General features: G+C 40.3%; 1 protein-coding gene across 7 annotated transcripts; it reads right to left on the bottom strand.

The window, feature by feature from the left end:
- Positions 1-33: 33 nt before the first annotated feature.
- CCDC62 (coiled-coil domain containing 62) lies at positions 34-16,217 on the bottom strand. Of its 7 annotated transcripts, XM_069794771.1 has the most exons (14): positions 16,151-16,217; positions 15,699-15,872; positions 15,258-15,450; positions 14,503-14,666; positions 13,642-13,743; positions 13,137-13,308; positions 12,950-13,051; positions 11,718-11,806; positions 10,676-10,776; positions 9,334-10,083; positions 5,319-5,496; positions 4,557-4,688; positions 2,812-2,904; positions 34-775 (listed from the first exon to the last, which is right to left on the bottom strand). In XM_069794771.1, the coding sequence occupies exons 2-13, from the start codon at positions 15,732-15,734 to the stop codon at positions 2,818-2,820; spliced, it is 2,106 nt and encodes a 701-aa protein (XP_069650872.1). In that variant the 5' UTR covers positions 15,735-15,872; positions 16,151-16,217; the 3' UTR covers positions 34-775; positions 2,812-2,817. The 7 variants fall into 7 exon arrangements, with proteins under 7 accessions (XP_069650872.1, XP_069650873.1, XP_009925731.2 ...); XM_069794772.1 differs by lacking the exon at positions 16,151-16,217 and having other exon boundaries at positions 34-825; positions 15,699-16,046; XM_009927429.2 differs by lacking the exon at positions 16,151-16,217 and having other exon boundaries at positions 15,699-16,045.
- Between the last annotated feature and the right edge of the window lie 225 nt (positions 16,218-16,442).

The following is a 16,442-nucleotide window of genomic DNA, read 5'->3' as shown; positions in this document are numbered from 1 at the left end:
CCCAAACCATTCTGTGATTCTTTGATTCAAAGATACAGCAAAGGTGTCACCTTTATTAGCTTATTTGACTTTTAGTTAAAAAATAGGTTCAAAGTGCAATAACAGAACATGTCTTGCCCAATAGTCAAAGATAAAAACAGTTTAAATGCTAAAAAGCCGGTCACATTATGCTTGGCTGCTGCTGTACAGTGTTAACAGAGCCCCTACATACACCTGATCTTGTTATAAGCTTTCGTTAGAATAAATAGCTCCTGACTAGGGAAGCGTTGTTTTGCCCATCTTGTGGGTGACAGTTCTCCCTTTTCAACAATGTAGGAGGCAGTTCCTGGTTACAACACTAATTGGGAACTTCCTATAAACATTATTCATCTCTCTCTACATGGCAAGAAATCCAGAACAAAAACAACAAACTAAGAAAAAAATGAATGATTGGTTGTGTCATACTCTATAAATATTTCTGAGCCACCATAAAAAAAAAGGTAAGAAAAATAGTTCCTGTGTCATGACAATTACACACTTAACAATCTTAAAAAAACAAGCTAGTATTTAACCTGAGCTCTCAGTTATAAAAATAGTTTTGTTAATCTTGGCATAATTCTATATTTTATTTCAAGATAAAATATATGCCCACATAGTCACACCTTTTTGCCACTTGTGAGTCTTTCAAACACTCAGAGAACCATGGAAAAAAAATCAGGTAACCTTCCATTGTAGCTGATGGGTTGATGATCTTCAATTCTCAAAATTAATTCTATACTGGAAACTTCTTCATCCACTGCAGAAAATTATATTCGTATTAGAAGACAGGAAAATTTCCTCTAAAATCTATTAAGCAACCACATATGTGTCAATTTACTATATAAATTTTCACACTGCAAACAGAATAAAAACATAGACTAAAAATATAAAGAGGAGAAAGGTAAACAAAGCACTTCACAGAAAGACAACAGTCTCAGGGACACCACTGGAGTGTTATGAAATAACATCTTTCCAGTTTGTTTTGCAAAAAGGAGTGATCTTTGTGCCCTCAGCCAGCCACTGAGTCACAGTTTATGAGCAGTGGCACATGGTACGGTATCCAAAACTTAATATATCCTTTTACTCATTGCTTTCCTCCTTTGTTCTTCAACTCTCCCCCACCCAATCTCTAAAGGAAAAACAACTGACTGATGAAAATGTCTAAACCACTGTCAGCTAGTTAGGAAATTAACCTAATGTTTGTCAGTGCACCTGCCCTCAAATAATTTCAAAGCAATTAAAAAAAAACAAAACCAACAAGCCCAACCAAAATCAATTCAATCACTTCTCCATATGAAATTGAACAAATGTTTAGTTATTTCTGGGCCTGCTATCAACTCTGCAAAAGCTGCTTTGGATTTAACTGATCATGGTGATTCAGTGCCTTTTAATAAACGAAGAAAATAAGAATTACGCAGCAGCCAGTGACTTGCACAAGTCACTAATTCTTGTCATGGATCTACAGTGAATTATAGGTATGTTTGTTTGACCAGTTCTCTCTCACTTGAAGCAAATGAGATTATTTCTGTAGGCTAAGCGTACGCTTACCGCTTTGCTGTATCAGCATGGTGCTCAGCAATTTTGGGGATTTGCTCCTGAAACCTTTCGACATCAGTAGTTTCAGGATGCAAGTCACAGTGCTGGCTTTGATCTATAAAACCTCCAGCTTCTTTTACCTTTGAGCTCTTTTTAGGAAAAGGTCTCTACATAGGAACATTAAAGCAGCGTTAAGGTACAGCATTCCAGCTACTCAGCATCCATTTCCTGCGAGAGCCCTATTAGCGTGCACTAAGCAGACCCAACTTATTTTGAAAGACGACTTAGTGTCTCCAAGACTTAATGCAGAAACAGCAGAACATAAGGGTGCAACAAACCAACACCACTCCCCAGGGGCACAGAGGGTTTGGCTCCACAGGAGAGAAACAGTTCAGGGACTGCAGTTTGAATATACCGAGAAGAACTGAGCACCAGCACCCCACCGTATTGGAGTTGATCACCATGAGAAATCCAGTGCCACACAGCTTCATACTCCAGCTTGCTGTGTAATAACTTCCTTTTGCAGACATGCGCTTGGGTTGTGTCAGCACTGGAAGATTTTTTTTTTTTCTCCTCGATTTCTCCCCCCATTGTTGCTAGTTCTTATTCAGTTTCATGTGGTGTTCGGTATTTTAACCATATCTGGTTACTCCTTTGTCCTCAGAACCAGACAACGTGGTGCCTATTGCAAGCATCCAATTCACATTAGGTAGAACAAATAATCAGAGAGTGAGAAATTTCCGATTCAAAAAGAAAAAACAATCTGCTATGGGCAAGGCTGTTTTTCATATTCTGAAACAGCTCTATTCAATACATTCTACTTTTGGAGCTCTGAGCCCAGGAACAATATGCTAAAACAGCCCTTGGCTGCGGCACTGAGAAACACTTCCCAATCTCTTACTCAACAATGTTCATATCCTTGATCCTGTTATCTGTAACACACAGAAGGATTTTAACTACAATAAGCAGCATGCAGGTACTTGGGAATGGAGCTGCAAGATCTGACTGCCCAGAGAATGAGGAACATGCTTGAGAAAAGTTTAATTATTTGACTAAAGGAATTACTTGCTACCGTAATATCTGTTTGCTGTTACAGTACTCACAAGAGCTTTACTGGAAATGCATTCATAGCAGCGCACTTAGAAGCTTGTGCCAGGCTCATCTCAGAAGCCCGTAACTTGTATTAATATTGCAGATGCATTTATAAAGAGGGAACCAAAAAAAAAAAAATCAAGTTGAAAACACCTTCATACTCACGGAACATCACAGAGAAAAGAATGGAAGCTTAGCACCTCTTTCTTCTGCAGCAGATAACTGGGTTCTGTGAAGAGCTTCTGCAAGTTCTGCTGTCTATATTGTAATGCAAAAACACTACATGGAAATCAAAGAACTCAGGTAATAAAAATTACAGAGCTGCCAGATTCAAACTGGCGAGCAGCAAGGATATACTTTTTAATTCCCTCTTCTCCTCCCTCCCTCAAGCAGGGCACAGCATCCAACAGGTACAAATACTGATTAAATTCTAAGGGTTATATTTGATATAGATTATGTTTTAAAGCACAGTTTAAAACAGCCCCAGGTAAACCTGGTTTTAAGCACAGATTAGTTGGCCTGCATAGATTAACTAAAACATGCTGGACAAGTTTTTGCCCAGAACCACTGTGAAAGTAGATCAAAGTTCTACAGATGTGGTTCAGGAGTTACCTTCACCAGTAAACATGAGCCTGCTTTATTTTCTATCCACTCAAGCAACCGTTCCAAATGAGAAGCAAATTTCTAAGCTCAAATATGCAGTATCAGGTTATAGAGCAGAGTCATGCTTGCTACTAAAGGACAGCCGGTTTAGCCAAGCTGTGACGTGCCAACCAGTAAGCAGAAGCCAGACAGCTGATGGGGCTGGGCATGAGCCACAAGCAACCACTGTTTTGTAGAAAGCTTTTCAGGAATCCCTCCCACAAGATACTCTTTGCAAAAGACTACACTGCTGCTGTCTTTCACACTGAATGAAATCCTGCAGATGAACTTCTGAACAAAATATCCTTTCAGTTTATGCAAACGCTGGCACACAGCCTTTATACATTGTCAGTCAGTCCCAGCACAGCTAAGGTTTTATGGTTCTACATGTTATAAAAATTGCTTTGTCTGTTACTTACAGTAACATTGTTCTGGTCAAGTTCATCTAAGGATAAAAGGAGTGCAACATTTTTAGAGAGAGGTAATACCTTTCAGGAGAAAGCTGAGGTTTCAGCACGCAGCCTTCTCATTAGGAGTCTGCTTTAAAATCAAAAGCCTGAATTCTCCTTTTGTGATATATATCAGAAGTTTACTAATTTCTTGTGACAAGTGGTACAATCTCCTTGTCAAACAAGGTAGAAATTGTTAAGTATATTTATGAAAACAAACAAGTGACCCCTTCTCCAATTACTCCTATTGCCGACATACTCAGGACAGAAACTCCCTATCGCAGTTCATGCTCATAAAATAAATTGCCATGACAGCTATATACAGGTTATTTTCTTTGACTATTGACTATGTTCTCTGACCCTGCAATGAAGGAACTAAAACTATGAGCCCACAAAAACTCTAAGGTTATTTAAACTGAGAGTCTGGTTTAAATTAATACAGAAAACTGTTCTATGTATCACCTATTTCCTATACTGTCCTCCTTCCACAAATATACCTAGTGTAATAAACCAGTTCTGAATGTCATACTTGTGTTCGCTTTTCTCTAGACCTCCAACAGTTTGCTCCAAAATGACTTCTTCTTTCCATCTGTTAGACACATGCAAAAGTCAAATCCTGTCATGACCTTGAGGAGCCATAAAGAATCCTATAAAAAAATTCATGTACTTCATGCTAAGGCATGCAGGAATTTTCTCTTTAGCAAAGCGTGAGGAAGATATTGTTTATAATGTCATAGCACAAGTCAAGCGTAAGGGAAAGGATGTTCACAGTCACTATTCCTGGCCACCTAAATCTAGTCATGGGAGAGCAATATATACCGTATTAATGTTGCTGCTGTTTGGACTGCAGCGAGGGCTCGTGTGGAGGAGAGTGCTAAGCTCCAGATCAGCAACCATCTGTCGAGACTCAGCCAACACATGCTGCAGCTTACTTATGGGGGAACTGGTGTCCTGGAGGAGACAGAAAGTGAGTCAAAGTTATGAAATAATCTTTTTAGAATATGTCAAAGGATTATAACATACCAAGAATCATCACTTCCATTTTGAAATGTCTCACTTCAAAATAGTACAACACTGCTCCAGACTCTAAATGCTGATATTTCTAATAAACACAGAGGTATTTCCTAGTGTCAGCTTTTTAACAGATTTTCATAAACATGTGTAAGTAGCACACACAACAGCACAACTTCAGTGATAAAGGGGAGAATAAACAAAGACATGAGAAGGAGGGAAAACCAGGCAGAACAAGAACGAAACAGAGTCCAATAGCTTCTAATAATTGTGTCCAAGTGTAGTCAGATATTGTGCTTTACTGGAATTACCAATTAGGCAGCATCCATAATGCTAAAGCCTTTCATTTCAGAAGCTTATCTTTTTTTTTTTTTTAAACTCACACTTACGCTGTCCAAGACATATTGAGACAACAAGGATTTAAAAAAAATATTTTACCACCTTTGTGTTAAGCCTGCTGTCTCATCATTCGAGTCCCTAGTTCTTCCATGCCAGCAGACATTTCTTTCCTACCATCAGTCACAATTCCACTTAAAATTAATGAAGTACATTCTGCAATAAAATACTGACTTGGTCAATGGTAGCATTGCAGCATCTATTTGTTCGCTTAGTCACTGAAAGGTTATTGATTTCCAGAGGGAGGTCTTCACCAGAGAATTTCTCACATCTTTGAGGCCTGTCTCCTTTCTGGGTGGATGTCAAACAGGGAGAATCCAAGTGAAAAGAGTTCAGATCCACATTTTCTTCGCTGTTAAAAAAAATTAAGACTTTACCAGAAACAGTATCACCATCCTTTTTCAACTTTCAAAGGAAAATCATGGGACAACATAAATAATTATGGGCCCTGAGCCAAGAAAACCATCAAGTCTGTGAGATTACTCTGTTCCTCAGAGTGTTTCATTAGATCAGTTTCACCCTCTGAGGACAACAGTTTGACATTCAACCAGTTTCAAGATCAGCTACATTAGCATGTGCTTGAGTATCTATTTAAACACACAAAAAGCACACAAAAAGCAATATCTAGTTCCTCCCAATACTCTGGTACTCTTTCTTCTCTCATACCCTATTCCCTCCCCCCTTTTTTTCCCCCATCAACCATTAGGAAAATTAATATTTGTAGGTGTACTTTTCAAGGGAATTTCGCAGTCTTTTAAAGTCACCCTCTCACTTCAGACATCACAGAAGAGCTTTCCCAAAGAGGTTTTACTGTATTTATTTTTAAATACAGCAGCAAACAGTAAAGTGCTGTTCGGGCAAACTGTGATTAAACCCAAAACTCAGTTGCCTGACTACCATTTCAGTGTGGAGTTGAAGCATACGATCTATTGGCACACATCTTCCCCTAGGTTTTAAAGCAAAACAAAATACCAATTTAACACTGGGTACATCTGAGTGTATTTAGGAGTATCTGAAAAGCAATTTAAATGACAGTAAAAGCAACAAATCATACCCTGCACATTATTACTGTCCGAACACTGACTCACAGCCATCCCAAGCTTGTCCTAATACAAAAGGTCTTTAGCTTTTAATATGCATGACAAATGATTGAAACTTTTCTCTTACACCTTTCCCACACTAAAAGTTAACTTTATTACAGCCTACCCTAGAGAAAAACAGTTCTCAATTTCAATGTCTTAAATCACGATTTTATCAAAATGTACCAAATCCCTCACTCAGCTCCAGCACCAATTAATCACAAATTAAGACCAAAAATAATAAAAGCTGTAGCATGTTTGAAATTATCTTGATCATCTACTCTAGCAGTACAGGAACCCAGCAGCACCCTAACGAAGCCCTCTGTCCCCTGTGCTGTGTTTTCATACAGCGCTGACTGCTGTCTGTGGCTTGTACAAAGATGTGCCCTGGTTTTTGCTAGCAGTTTCAAGCTATGCAGTGTTTGTTTTTGACTGCTAATTTCCACTTCATATAGTTTTTAAAAAGTAAATAAAATAGCGACCATCTCCCCAAAATAAAACATTTCCGTATTCATCACACTTCTGAACAAAACAAGCGCAGTGCTAGCACTGCCTGGATCGGGTAAATAATTAAAAATTTATATAGTTTAAAGAAAATACTACCTTCAAATTTACAACTTTTCATTAAATATTCTTCAGGTACTTATTTTGGTGGAACAACACATTCCATACCTGGCAAGACTGTTAACAAAAAGGTTTATTTTTAAATGACATTCAATCTAAGAAAAAGCCCTCATGAGAGATGCCAGCTCAAAAGTGTCTGCTGTGTCTCATTTCACTTCTCTTGTAAAACACTTCGATACAACAGGCTTTCTTTTAAGAGAGAAGAGCTCATGTTTGTGTGCTTCTGACAAGGAAAGGCTCTGGAGAGATGTGAGGGAACAAGCTGTAGCAGCCTAGAACAGGGGACGTGAGGAGATGCAATGAGCACAGCCAGTTCTGAAGAATACACAGGTTGGGAGGGAGGGGAGGAAACAGGTTTGCTTCTGAGACAGGGAGACAGCTCAAGGAACGGGTGGCTTAGTCCAGCAAGAGCAGACTGAACAAGCAACTGCTGACGCTCCATCTTTAAAACCAGAACAGAGATAAAAACCCAAAGGCAGCAAATGATGGTCCAACATAAATGAAGTCACTAAGTCAGACCACACAGAAATGATTCCTGCACTACGGTATTTCACAATCACTCTTGCAGTTGGATAAGGTATTGGACTGCGTTAATAGCCTTCTTGTTGGCTGTTCCAGAATTCAAGAACTCATGTCAAAAATATTTGCTGGGCTGACAGGGAGGTGCCAACACCCTTCCCTACACACAAAATACATCATCAGCACTACGAAGCCAGCAGTGGAAAACTGGAGGATCCAGATTCAAGTCCCAGAAAGAACGCTGTGTTTGGTCTCTGCCATTAATGTCCTAACAGCGGCCCACACTGAAGACTGCAATGCTACCACCTTCCTCCCATTTATGGGGCGAGAATTTATTCAGTGGCAAATCAGAGTCAGCAGAGGCTGGAGAGCAGACAGTCTGGGATTTGCGCTGAGTCAATCTATCTCCAATTAGCAGGGCTTCTAGGACCAAATGTGGGCATCAAGAAAACTCAATAGCTCAGCAGCAAATCCCAAATGGGTAAAGCAGCCCTCCCTTACTGAAGAATCTGCTCTATCTGCATTGCCCAGGTTGAATTTGTTCCTTCCTTAAAATCCCCTTAAGGACAAGACAAAAAGTGAAAGTAGTTTTCATGAGTCAGCCTCAAAAGAGATTTGGAGGGATGGTAGTGTGTCATTTCTGCTGCCAGGGGAGTAGATAAGAAAGGTCAGGGTAGACATAAGGGGAATGGAGTCTTTTTAATGATTTGTGGACAGGGGAAACTAGAGAGAGTCCACACACAGCATGAAGCTCAGCTAAGCTGTGTGGGAATGTGCCGGGACAGCATTCCTTTTCAATGGCTGCCCATTCACCTTGTTTCTGAACAGGTCTGTCTCACTGCAGTAACAATTTCTACAATATTTTTTTTTTTAAAAGCAACACAGAATGAAAGCATCCCTACATCAGATATTTCCATAACATATCATTAATTTGTTTGGACGTTGGGCAGACCTGCCGGCTAAAATTCTTAGCAGGTTTAAACAGCTGTTCATTTACTGTACTTGTCAAACTACCAACTGAAAAGCTACTCCTCCTCTGTCTAAAAGGCAGCTATGAAATTTCTGTAAAACTTCAGAAACCCTTCTAAGACTGAGCTGGTAAGTCAGTCAATTTTTTGAAAGGAAACAGAAGAATGAACACAACAAATCCACAGAAAGTCACAGCTCTGAATGCCCTTGCTTGAGCAGGCATAAAACCACTTCTATAAACACAAAGGAGCGTTTGTATCTCGGATACCTTCCAATACCACTAAGACACCTGAGTGTTTTTCCGACACTTCTCACCATTAGAAATCTCATTCTGCTCATCCCCAACCACATGTCCTTTTTCCTCCCCCAACATAAACACAGGGATTGAGTCCCATGAACAAAGATGCACTAGAGAGTGGACAGATTGCTGTCCTTTAAATCTTGCCATCTCATTTTCTTGCCCTGAGTGAGGAAAGCAGCCTGTGCGGAAGAGCTGTGTCCTACATTCTTGCCCAGCCACTGTGTGATTTCTCAACAGAAATAACACAGTTACTAAAGCATCACACAAAATCTAGGTTTGTTTCTTGCCTTACAGAAACATCACTGTAGAAGTCCAACTCTGGTTAGAACATATTTTACCCACCAGATTTACAAGCAACACCTGGGATTTCCAAAAATCAGAAGATTTATAAAAATCTGCATTTTTCTCTCTTAGTTTATTTGGCAAGTTATGTGGTATTGCAGATTATCCCCAAGAGCTGTGTGGGTAGGAGAAGAGATGTGAAAAAATAAATGCATAGAAATAGAATCATGATACCTTAGAGCTATTTTAACTTATTTTAAATTTACTACTTTTCAAGTTGGTAGACTAATTTTAAAACAGCAGTTACTTTAAACATCACTTGAGATAATACAAATTATTGAGAGCTTGTACACCCAAGTTTCTACATAACTCCAGCTTGTACCTATCTATTTCTTAAATGTAACAAGCACATAACCTTTTTGAGCTGACACATTTCATCTCTTGTGCAGTCTTGAGACAGCTGCAATCTTTTCCATGCCATATACTTCCATCTCCTTTTATGGGTTTGAAAATCTTCAACCATTCCGGATCTGATATTGGCTTCCACCATGCATCTTTTTCTATGATGAAGTTATTACTACAGGAATCAGATTCAGACTTGTGAATTGCAGCAGGAGCCTCTCTACTTTTTTGGCCAAACAGAATTCCAGTTCTCTCTTCCCAGGTTTCATTTTCATTATCAGTTTTGTCAGATGTGACAGTGTTCTGGACCAAAGGACTTTGCGAATCTACAGAAGAACCGATGTTAAGCCAATGCTCATATTCAGGTAAAGATGACTCAAAGGTTTGCTGGTCTCTGCTTTCCACTCCATTCTCAGAAATTTCCCTGTTTCTCAATGGCCTTGTATTGTTTGCCTCACAAAATACTTTGCTGCCTAGCTCATCAGAGCTTGATGCAACATCCTGCTTTTCTTCTTCTTCCGTAAGGACAGCCAAGACTTCCACAACTTTTTGACACCCGTTTAAGTATGCTGAGGTAGTTTCCTCCAAGTCTGATGCATTCAGTAACAGTCTATTATCTACTTTGCACATCTCAGAGGTGGTTTTTACCCTACTTTTTGGAACTTGTGCAGTTCCACACTCCTCGTACATCCCGTGCGTGCCCTCAGTCCTAACCGTGTCTGTCTCGCTGTTACTTTCAGGGGCAGAGAATGCCATACCTATGCTACAATAGCATGATAAAGAAAACAGTCAGATATACTGCATTTAAAGAGCATACATAACTATACTCAAGGTTAAAGCTATACATTAACCAGAGGCTGTAGCCATGGTTCTGTGGTAATTCATATACCAATACACAGCTGTATCCTGCCAAAACCTGACAGAAGTCTGCTCAGATTTGGCTGTTACTTTCCAAAATCAGTCTGAGAGTTCCCACGTTTCATACAGTGTGGTGATTCTGTCTGAACCTCCAGGGTATGCACCAATTTCCTAATCTGAAAGCAAAATAAACTTTGATTTTTAAACAAAAGTAGTAGTGGGCCAGATTAACACCCCTACCACTAGACTACTCCATTTTTTGATAAATCGTTAACTGTCTGGCTTGCATAGAACACTTTATTCTATGACTGACACTCATGGGGTCTCCTATCAAGTAAAAAAAGGTATCTGACAACTTCACTGGATGTTTGTGCTTGAGTCCAGCAAAGCCATCTTGACATGCACACATCCCTTTTAAGATGTTAGTTGTGGCTGAACAGTGAAGTCTCTCTCCAAGAATAAACTACAAAAAAAAAGAAGAAAAAAGATTATTTTACCTCCTTTCATGTGCTGCCTTTTCATGCTTTTGCCTTGATTCCTGAGAGTTCTCCAAATTGACATGAAGAAATTGCAAGTCACGCTGCTGTTTTACGTAGATCTGTTTAAAGATAGTAAAGTGCATTATTGAAAGTCTGGAGCGCAGGAACATTGTCATCAGGCACTAACACATTGCTTGTCTTCCCAAAATATCCTTAAAACATTTTTATAAACCAATAACTGTAGTCAAACTATTGTCAAAGCCTTCCAAACCTAAGGGGCCATCTCTGCATGCATTTAAGAAAATAATGTTTTGTAGCAATAAACAGTATTTCTGTTAGAAGGCTGCAGTGGTCTTCTAAAATGGAACCACACTGCACCATTAATACAGTATCATTATTTTAATTTGATATTTAATACACATTGTTATTATGTTGTTCAAGTTATTACAGGACACGGAATGGTCATGGTATTTGGCTTTCACTGCAGGGGATTTTTTGTAAAGCTAACATAGAAGATAACACACTGATCAATTATTTGCAATTAAAAAAATTTGAACATGCCTTCAGAACCTCAAATGAGTGCAGGTGAAAACACTGGTTTTAAGTCTCTCTTGAAAAACAGATTTTTCAGTACATCATACCCCTCTACATTGTGTGAGTTCACCTTGGGCACGTGTGCAAGGCAGCCTGCCCCACTACACACCTTTCACGTGACTTCTTGAACCTAGCACTCTCTGGTTACACACATGCACGGACGAACTGTTATCTCAATAGGGTGCTCCACTTTACTGCTATGAGCGTGGTATTTACTCACTGTAGGACCGAGTAAATACAATTATACAAAAAAGGCTAAAAGCACAGGTAAATACAAGGATTTGTACCATGGAGTTTTAATTTTAATAAAAAAATCAACATTCTGTAGGGATCCCAACAAAGCAGGAACAGCAAATTTGATTTTTTTTCTTAATTAATAATAGCTAGATCTAACTTTTTTATACTATCTGATGTTATTGAAAAATGCCTTCATAATCTCAGAGTAGAAACACAATTAGGGTTGCACCTGTCGCAAACTTGATAGTTCTGTGTCAGTCCGTGCTTGTTTAGACTTCGCAAACTGAAGAAGTTGATCCTTTCTCTTTGCTTTCTCAACTGTTTCAAAACATACACAATTTTTTAATTACTTAAAGTGAACAGACACAAAGCAAGTACATTCTTTAACATGTATGTGTGTAGCAGTAGAAACAGGTACCTAACCAAAACAAAAGTATTTTCATAAGGTCAACAGGATCTGTTTCCCCTCCAAATAAAAACAGTACAAAAATCGTAAGACAACTAAAGAGATGAAGTGTTTTCCTCGGACTTTTCACCAGCACCTAGCTTTATTTTACTAGTAGCAATATCCTGCTTCATTGACTGATGTATTTTACTTTTTCATGTTAACATTCTTCCATGGAAAAGAAATTCAGTAATTAATTCTAATTCATGCCTTATACTGGGAGTGCTGGGAAATACTTCCCATTACTATTTTTAAAATAATGAGACATGGGATCAATATTTGGCAAAGGTAATGGCAGATAAAAAGTGACAGGCAAGTAAATAATCTCACAGCAGAGGACAACTTTGGTCACCTAATCTTTCAAGGTACATATTGCTTGTCTGTAAGAACACTGCAGCAACCATCAGCCTGCCTTTCTTAACCATCGCAGCACAGAAGAGTTCCTCTCTACCCAAAACCAAAGTGAAGATGCAAGCTGCAATTTACCAAGTCTTGCATATTAAACCAGTCTAAACCAAAACCATCAGTTAAAGAAAAGCAAGAGAAAAAGCGAGTTTCTAAACATACTACTTCCATACAAACACCAGAGGGAGTGGATGGGCTGGTAATTTCATAGGCCCTAAGCTTTAGGTTTTGCATGTGGCTTCTTTTCAGTAGGTCACCATTTTCTATGCAACCTATGTCAGAAGGGAGAATGCCACCCCCATTTATTGTGTTAATACCACAGGAGAGATGAAATTCTCAAAAATTTTCAAGAGAGAATCCTCTGAGACATTTATGCCTCCATGTATAATCACACTGGTGAACTTTGTGCTTTTACAAAATTTTATAAACTGTCCCTGCAGAAGCCCTAGATATTGCTTTCATGAAGAATGACACACAAAGGCATATACCTTTATGAAACTGCAAGAAAGGTAGATAAGAAGCTGCCTTTCACACATATTAGTGAATTGGTTGTCTAGAAGTCTCTGAGCTGTTGAAAGCCAAGGCCTAAAAATCCAACTGCCCACACTTACCAATAAGTGCGAGCTCATTCCTCAAGCAGCTGTTTTCTTGTTTGAGGTGAATGATTTCTTCCTGCTGCTTATTATTTTCTTTCATCTTTTCACAGAGGTCATCTTTAAAACAAAATGTAGTATTTCCCAGAATGAAAAGGAATCATGCTGGTCTACACTAAATTAGGTGCCCAGTATAAACATTTACCTTTCAGCTTGTTTGTTTCAAGTATTAGTTCTTTCAGTCTCAGTTTGAGGTCTTCCTTTTCTTTGTTGAGACTGAATTCCTCCGTCTTTGCTGCACGCAATGCACTTTCCAGCTTTTTGAATTTAGATGTAAAGTCAGTAATGTGATCAGTTGTTTCAAGTATAGCCTCGTCCTGAAATATGAAATAGAATGTATTCTCGATTATTGTTTTATCTTATGTATGGATTTTGACAAAACAACAGTATATCTTAATGCAGTAGACATAGCTACTTCACAGATTTTCTTCTGAGCTCTTGAGGAAAAAACCCAAAAATCAAAGCCAGGAAACAAGCTTGTTTATGAAAATAAACCAGTTTATTGTTTGTTGATCATTTTTCCCTTCTCAAACAAGCCTAAGAATTAAACAGCAGTGACATCAACGGTGACTAAACCACTGTGGTACAGTCACCGATAACTGCACTGCAGTTTGACCACATTTAGTGCCTGATGAGACAATGGATGTTACCTTCAGCTTAAGCATAGTAAGAAGCTCCTGTTCTCTTGCTTGCAGCTGGCCTGTTTTAGCAGACAGTTCCAAAACTAAGCAGTGGAGACTTTGATTTTTCTCCTAGTGAACAGAAATAAGAATGTCAGCTACTACTTCAATGACTCAAAGTTACTATCTTCGTGTGCGCAACTTTATTTAAACATCATGAACGGCAATGCGGGATTCTGAGCAAGCTGTGAAGATCTGAAGAGGACTAGAGTAAAAATTGTTCCCCAGTTCATTACAGCCAAACTTGCTTGTTATCAAGGGTCTTAATATCCTCCATGTCTTAAGTCAAGCCGATTAGACAGATGAAAGTGCGCAATACTGCTTTACTGTACTACATACAGGGGAAAAATTATCCCAATAAACACATCATTGCCAATTCACTTAAAAAAATATCTAGAACCCTGGAATACCAATTATTTTCATACCCTTAAACCAGTTTCAGAATGTTACAGTTCGTCACAGTAATCAAAGCTGTAAATAAAACCTTCTGGAACTTCCTAACCAAGTACCAGTACTGTTCTGGGGGCCAGCACTGCCTTTTGCAATCACATCGCCTGACATTTCTGGAGGCAAGCTGGTTCTGAGCAGTGTTCCCCAAAACTAAGCAAACAAACAGCAAACTCCAAATCCTATGTTAGGAACGTTTTTTTGCCTTTTCCCGCCCCCAGCAACGAATCAGAGCTATACCTTAATCTAACATTACTGCAGTAAAAGACAAATGCAATTCAGGAGCCTTAATATGAAATATCCATTCACTAGTGAACCTCACAGATGCCACTGGCATTCTGTACATGCCTGGACTGCAAGATCAGACCATTACTCAACTCCTACCTCCAAAGCCTGACAGTGAACAGTTGCATCTGTTACTTTTTGAGACAGCTCCTTAAACTTCTGTGGTGTATTTTCAATTGTCTTACTGTCATTCTGCTGAGATTCTAAGAACTTTAACCTTTTGGTCAGTGATTTTACAATTTCATTTCTCTTGTTCAGCTCATCTGAAAAGAAAGGAGACAAGGCATCTCTGAGAAAACAGCTCAGATACGGTCACGCAATTTTTTAAATGTCAGAAATAATTTAATCCAGTGTTTTAAAATCATGCGATTCAGAAATGGATGCTCATGTTGCATACTCCGAAGCAGGATTCCCTAGCTACCCAGGTCAGATGGAATACAAACTCTGTGGTGACCTCTGTACTATAGCTGTCAAACAAGACGGTTCAGAGCTGCCAGGTGATTAGCTGGGTGGCTTGTGGATGATGTCAGAGCTGTGCAGCAGAACCTCAGGGCACGGGGCTCTGCAGTACACCAGCATGTTTGCAAATTGTTCTCTTCTGCCACATTGATTTAATCAGATTTTTTTTTAAAGAATCCACAGAAGCAATTTACACATTCAAACGAAAAGGAGATATCTGATTATCATACCCCCTTCAAAATCAGATCACTTTAGTACCATTGTGGAAGTTTTGATCTCAGACAACCAAATTTAAGGCTGATTTCTTATATGATGCAAAACTGTTACTGAGGGGTCTAAGCACGTGAACGTACTTAAAAGACCAGGGTCTTATTCTTTATATGCACGATACCTACTTTTTAGTAAGTTGCATCGTTCTGCTAAAGTAAGTATTTTTTGCCGATCATCTTCCCAGGCTAGAAGGTGCCTCTGATGCACTGCAACCATGTCATTGAGCTCCTTATCACGATCTTTCAGTTCTGCAATTAAAAGCTGGAGTTCTCGCCTCTGTTTCTGAATGGTGCTGTCCTCAAAGCTTGAGCTAAGTTTCTATAAAAGGTAACACATGGAACACGTTTCAATTTCAATATAAAGAAGCAGTGACAAATTCTCCGATAATAAACCCGGGGCTTTAATTTGTTAAAATATTTTTATATTATAAACAGAGACCATCCCAAAAAGTTACTCATGCTTGTGGTACCACCTGTGGTCCTTGACTGAAACCATTAGCGGTACAACACATCCTTTCACCTTAAAAATAGAGCGCTCTCATCGTTAACTGTACTTTCATTTTTTACCTGGGGCGAAGCAGAATGCGGCAGTGATGAATTCATAGGGGACTGGGGACCAGAGCGCTACCAGGCGTCAGCGGACACTGGTAACTATTTATGACCGTAACATTCATCGTGGAGGCTGCCTCCGATTTAAGCACTACATGGTTACCCGCCGAGACCGCTGCTGACCTGGTAACCCTGCAGGAATGACAAACGCAAACCGCTGAGAACCGGCCGAGGTGGGGGCACGGCCCTGCGGCCTCCCACAGGCGCCGAGGCCTGAGGCGGGGGGGGGGGGCCTGAGGGGCCGCCGGTTCGGGGGAGGGCCCCCCCCCCCCTCCGCCGACCGCTCCTGGGGCAGGCCCGCAGGCCCCCCCATGCCCCCCCGCACGGCCGGGCCGCCCCGGCCGGGCCCTGCCCCCTCGCCCCGGCCCCGCCGCTCCCGCCCGTTACTCCGCGCCCCCCGCCAAACCCACCGGCGCCCTCGCCCTGACGTCGCGGCGGCGCCCCGCCCCCGCCAGCCGTTGAGTGGCCGCCGAGTGGGGCTGTTAGGCAGAAGCCCCGCCCCGCCCTCGCGGCGGCGGAGCTGCGGGTTCGAGGCCCGCGACCGCCGGCGGGGCTGGAGCTGCCAGGAGAAACGTGAGAATTAATAATATTGTTAATAGGAGACGAGTAAGAACCCGACCGGATGTTACAGGATGAAGGTAACTACCCTGCTCAGCTTTTAAATGGAACAACTACAGAGATACAGTTATCTCGTTATGAGGA

The sequence above is a fragment of the Haliaeetus albicilla genome, chromosome 10 (genome assembly GCF_947461875.1).
Source record: "Haliaeetus albicilla chromosome 10, bHalAlb1.1, whole genome shotgun sequence".
NCBI classification, from domain to species: domain Eukaryota; kingdom Metazoa; phylum Chordata; class Aves; order Accipitriformes; family Accipitridae; genus Haliaeetus; species Haliaeetus albicilla.
The sequence above is the reverse complement of the archived record's forward strand: the minus strand, read 5'-3'. Positions and strand labels throughout refer to the sequence as shown.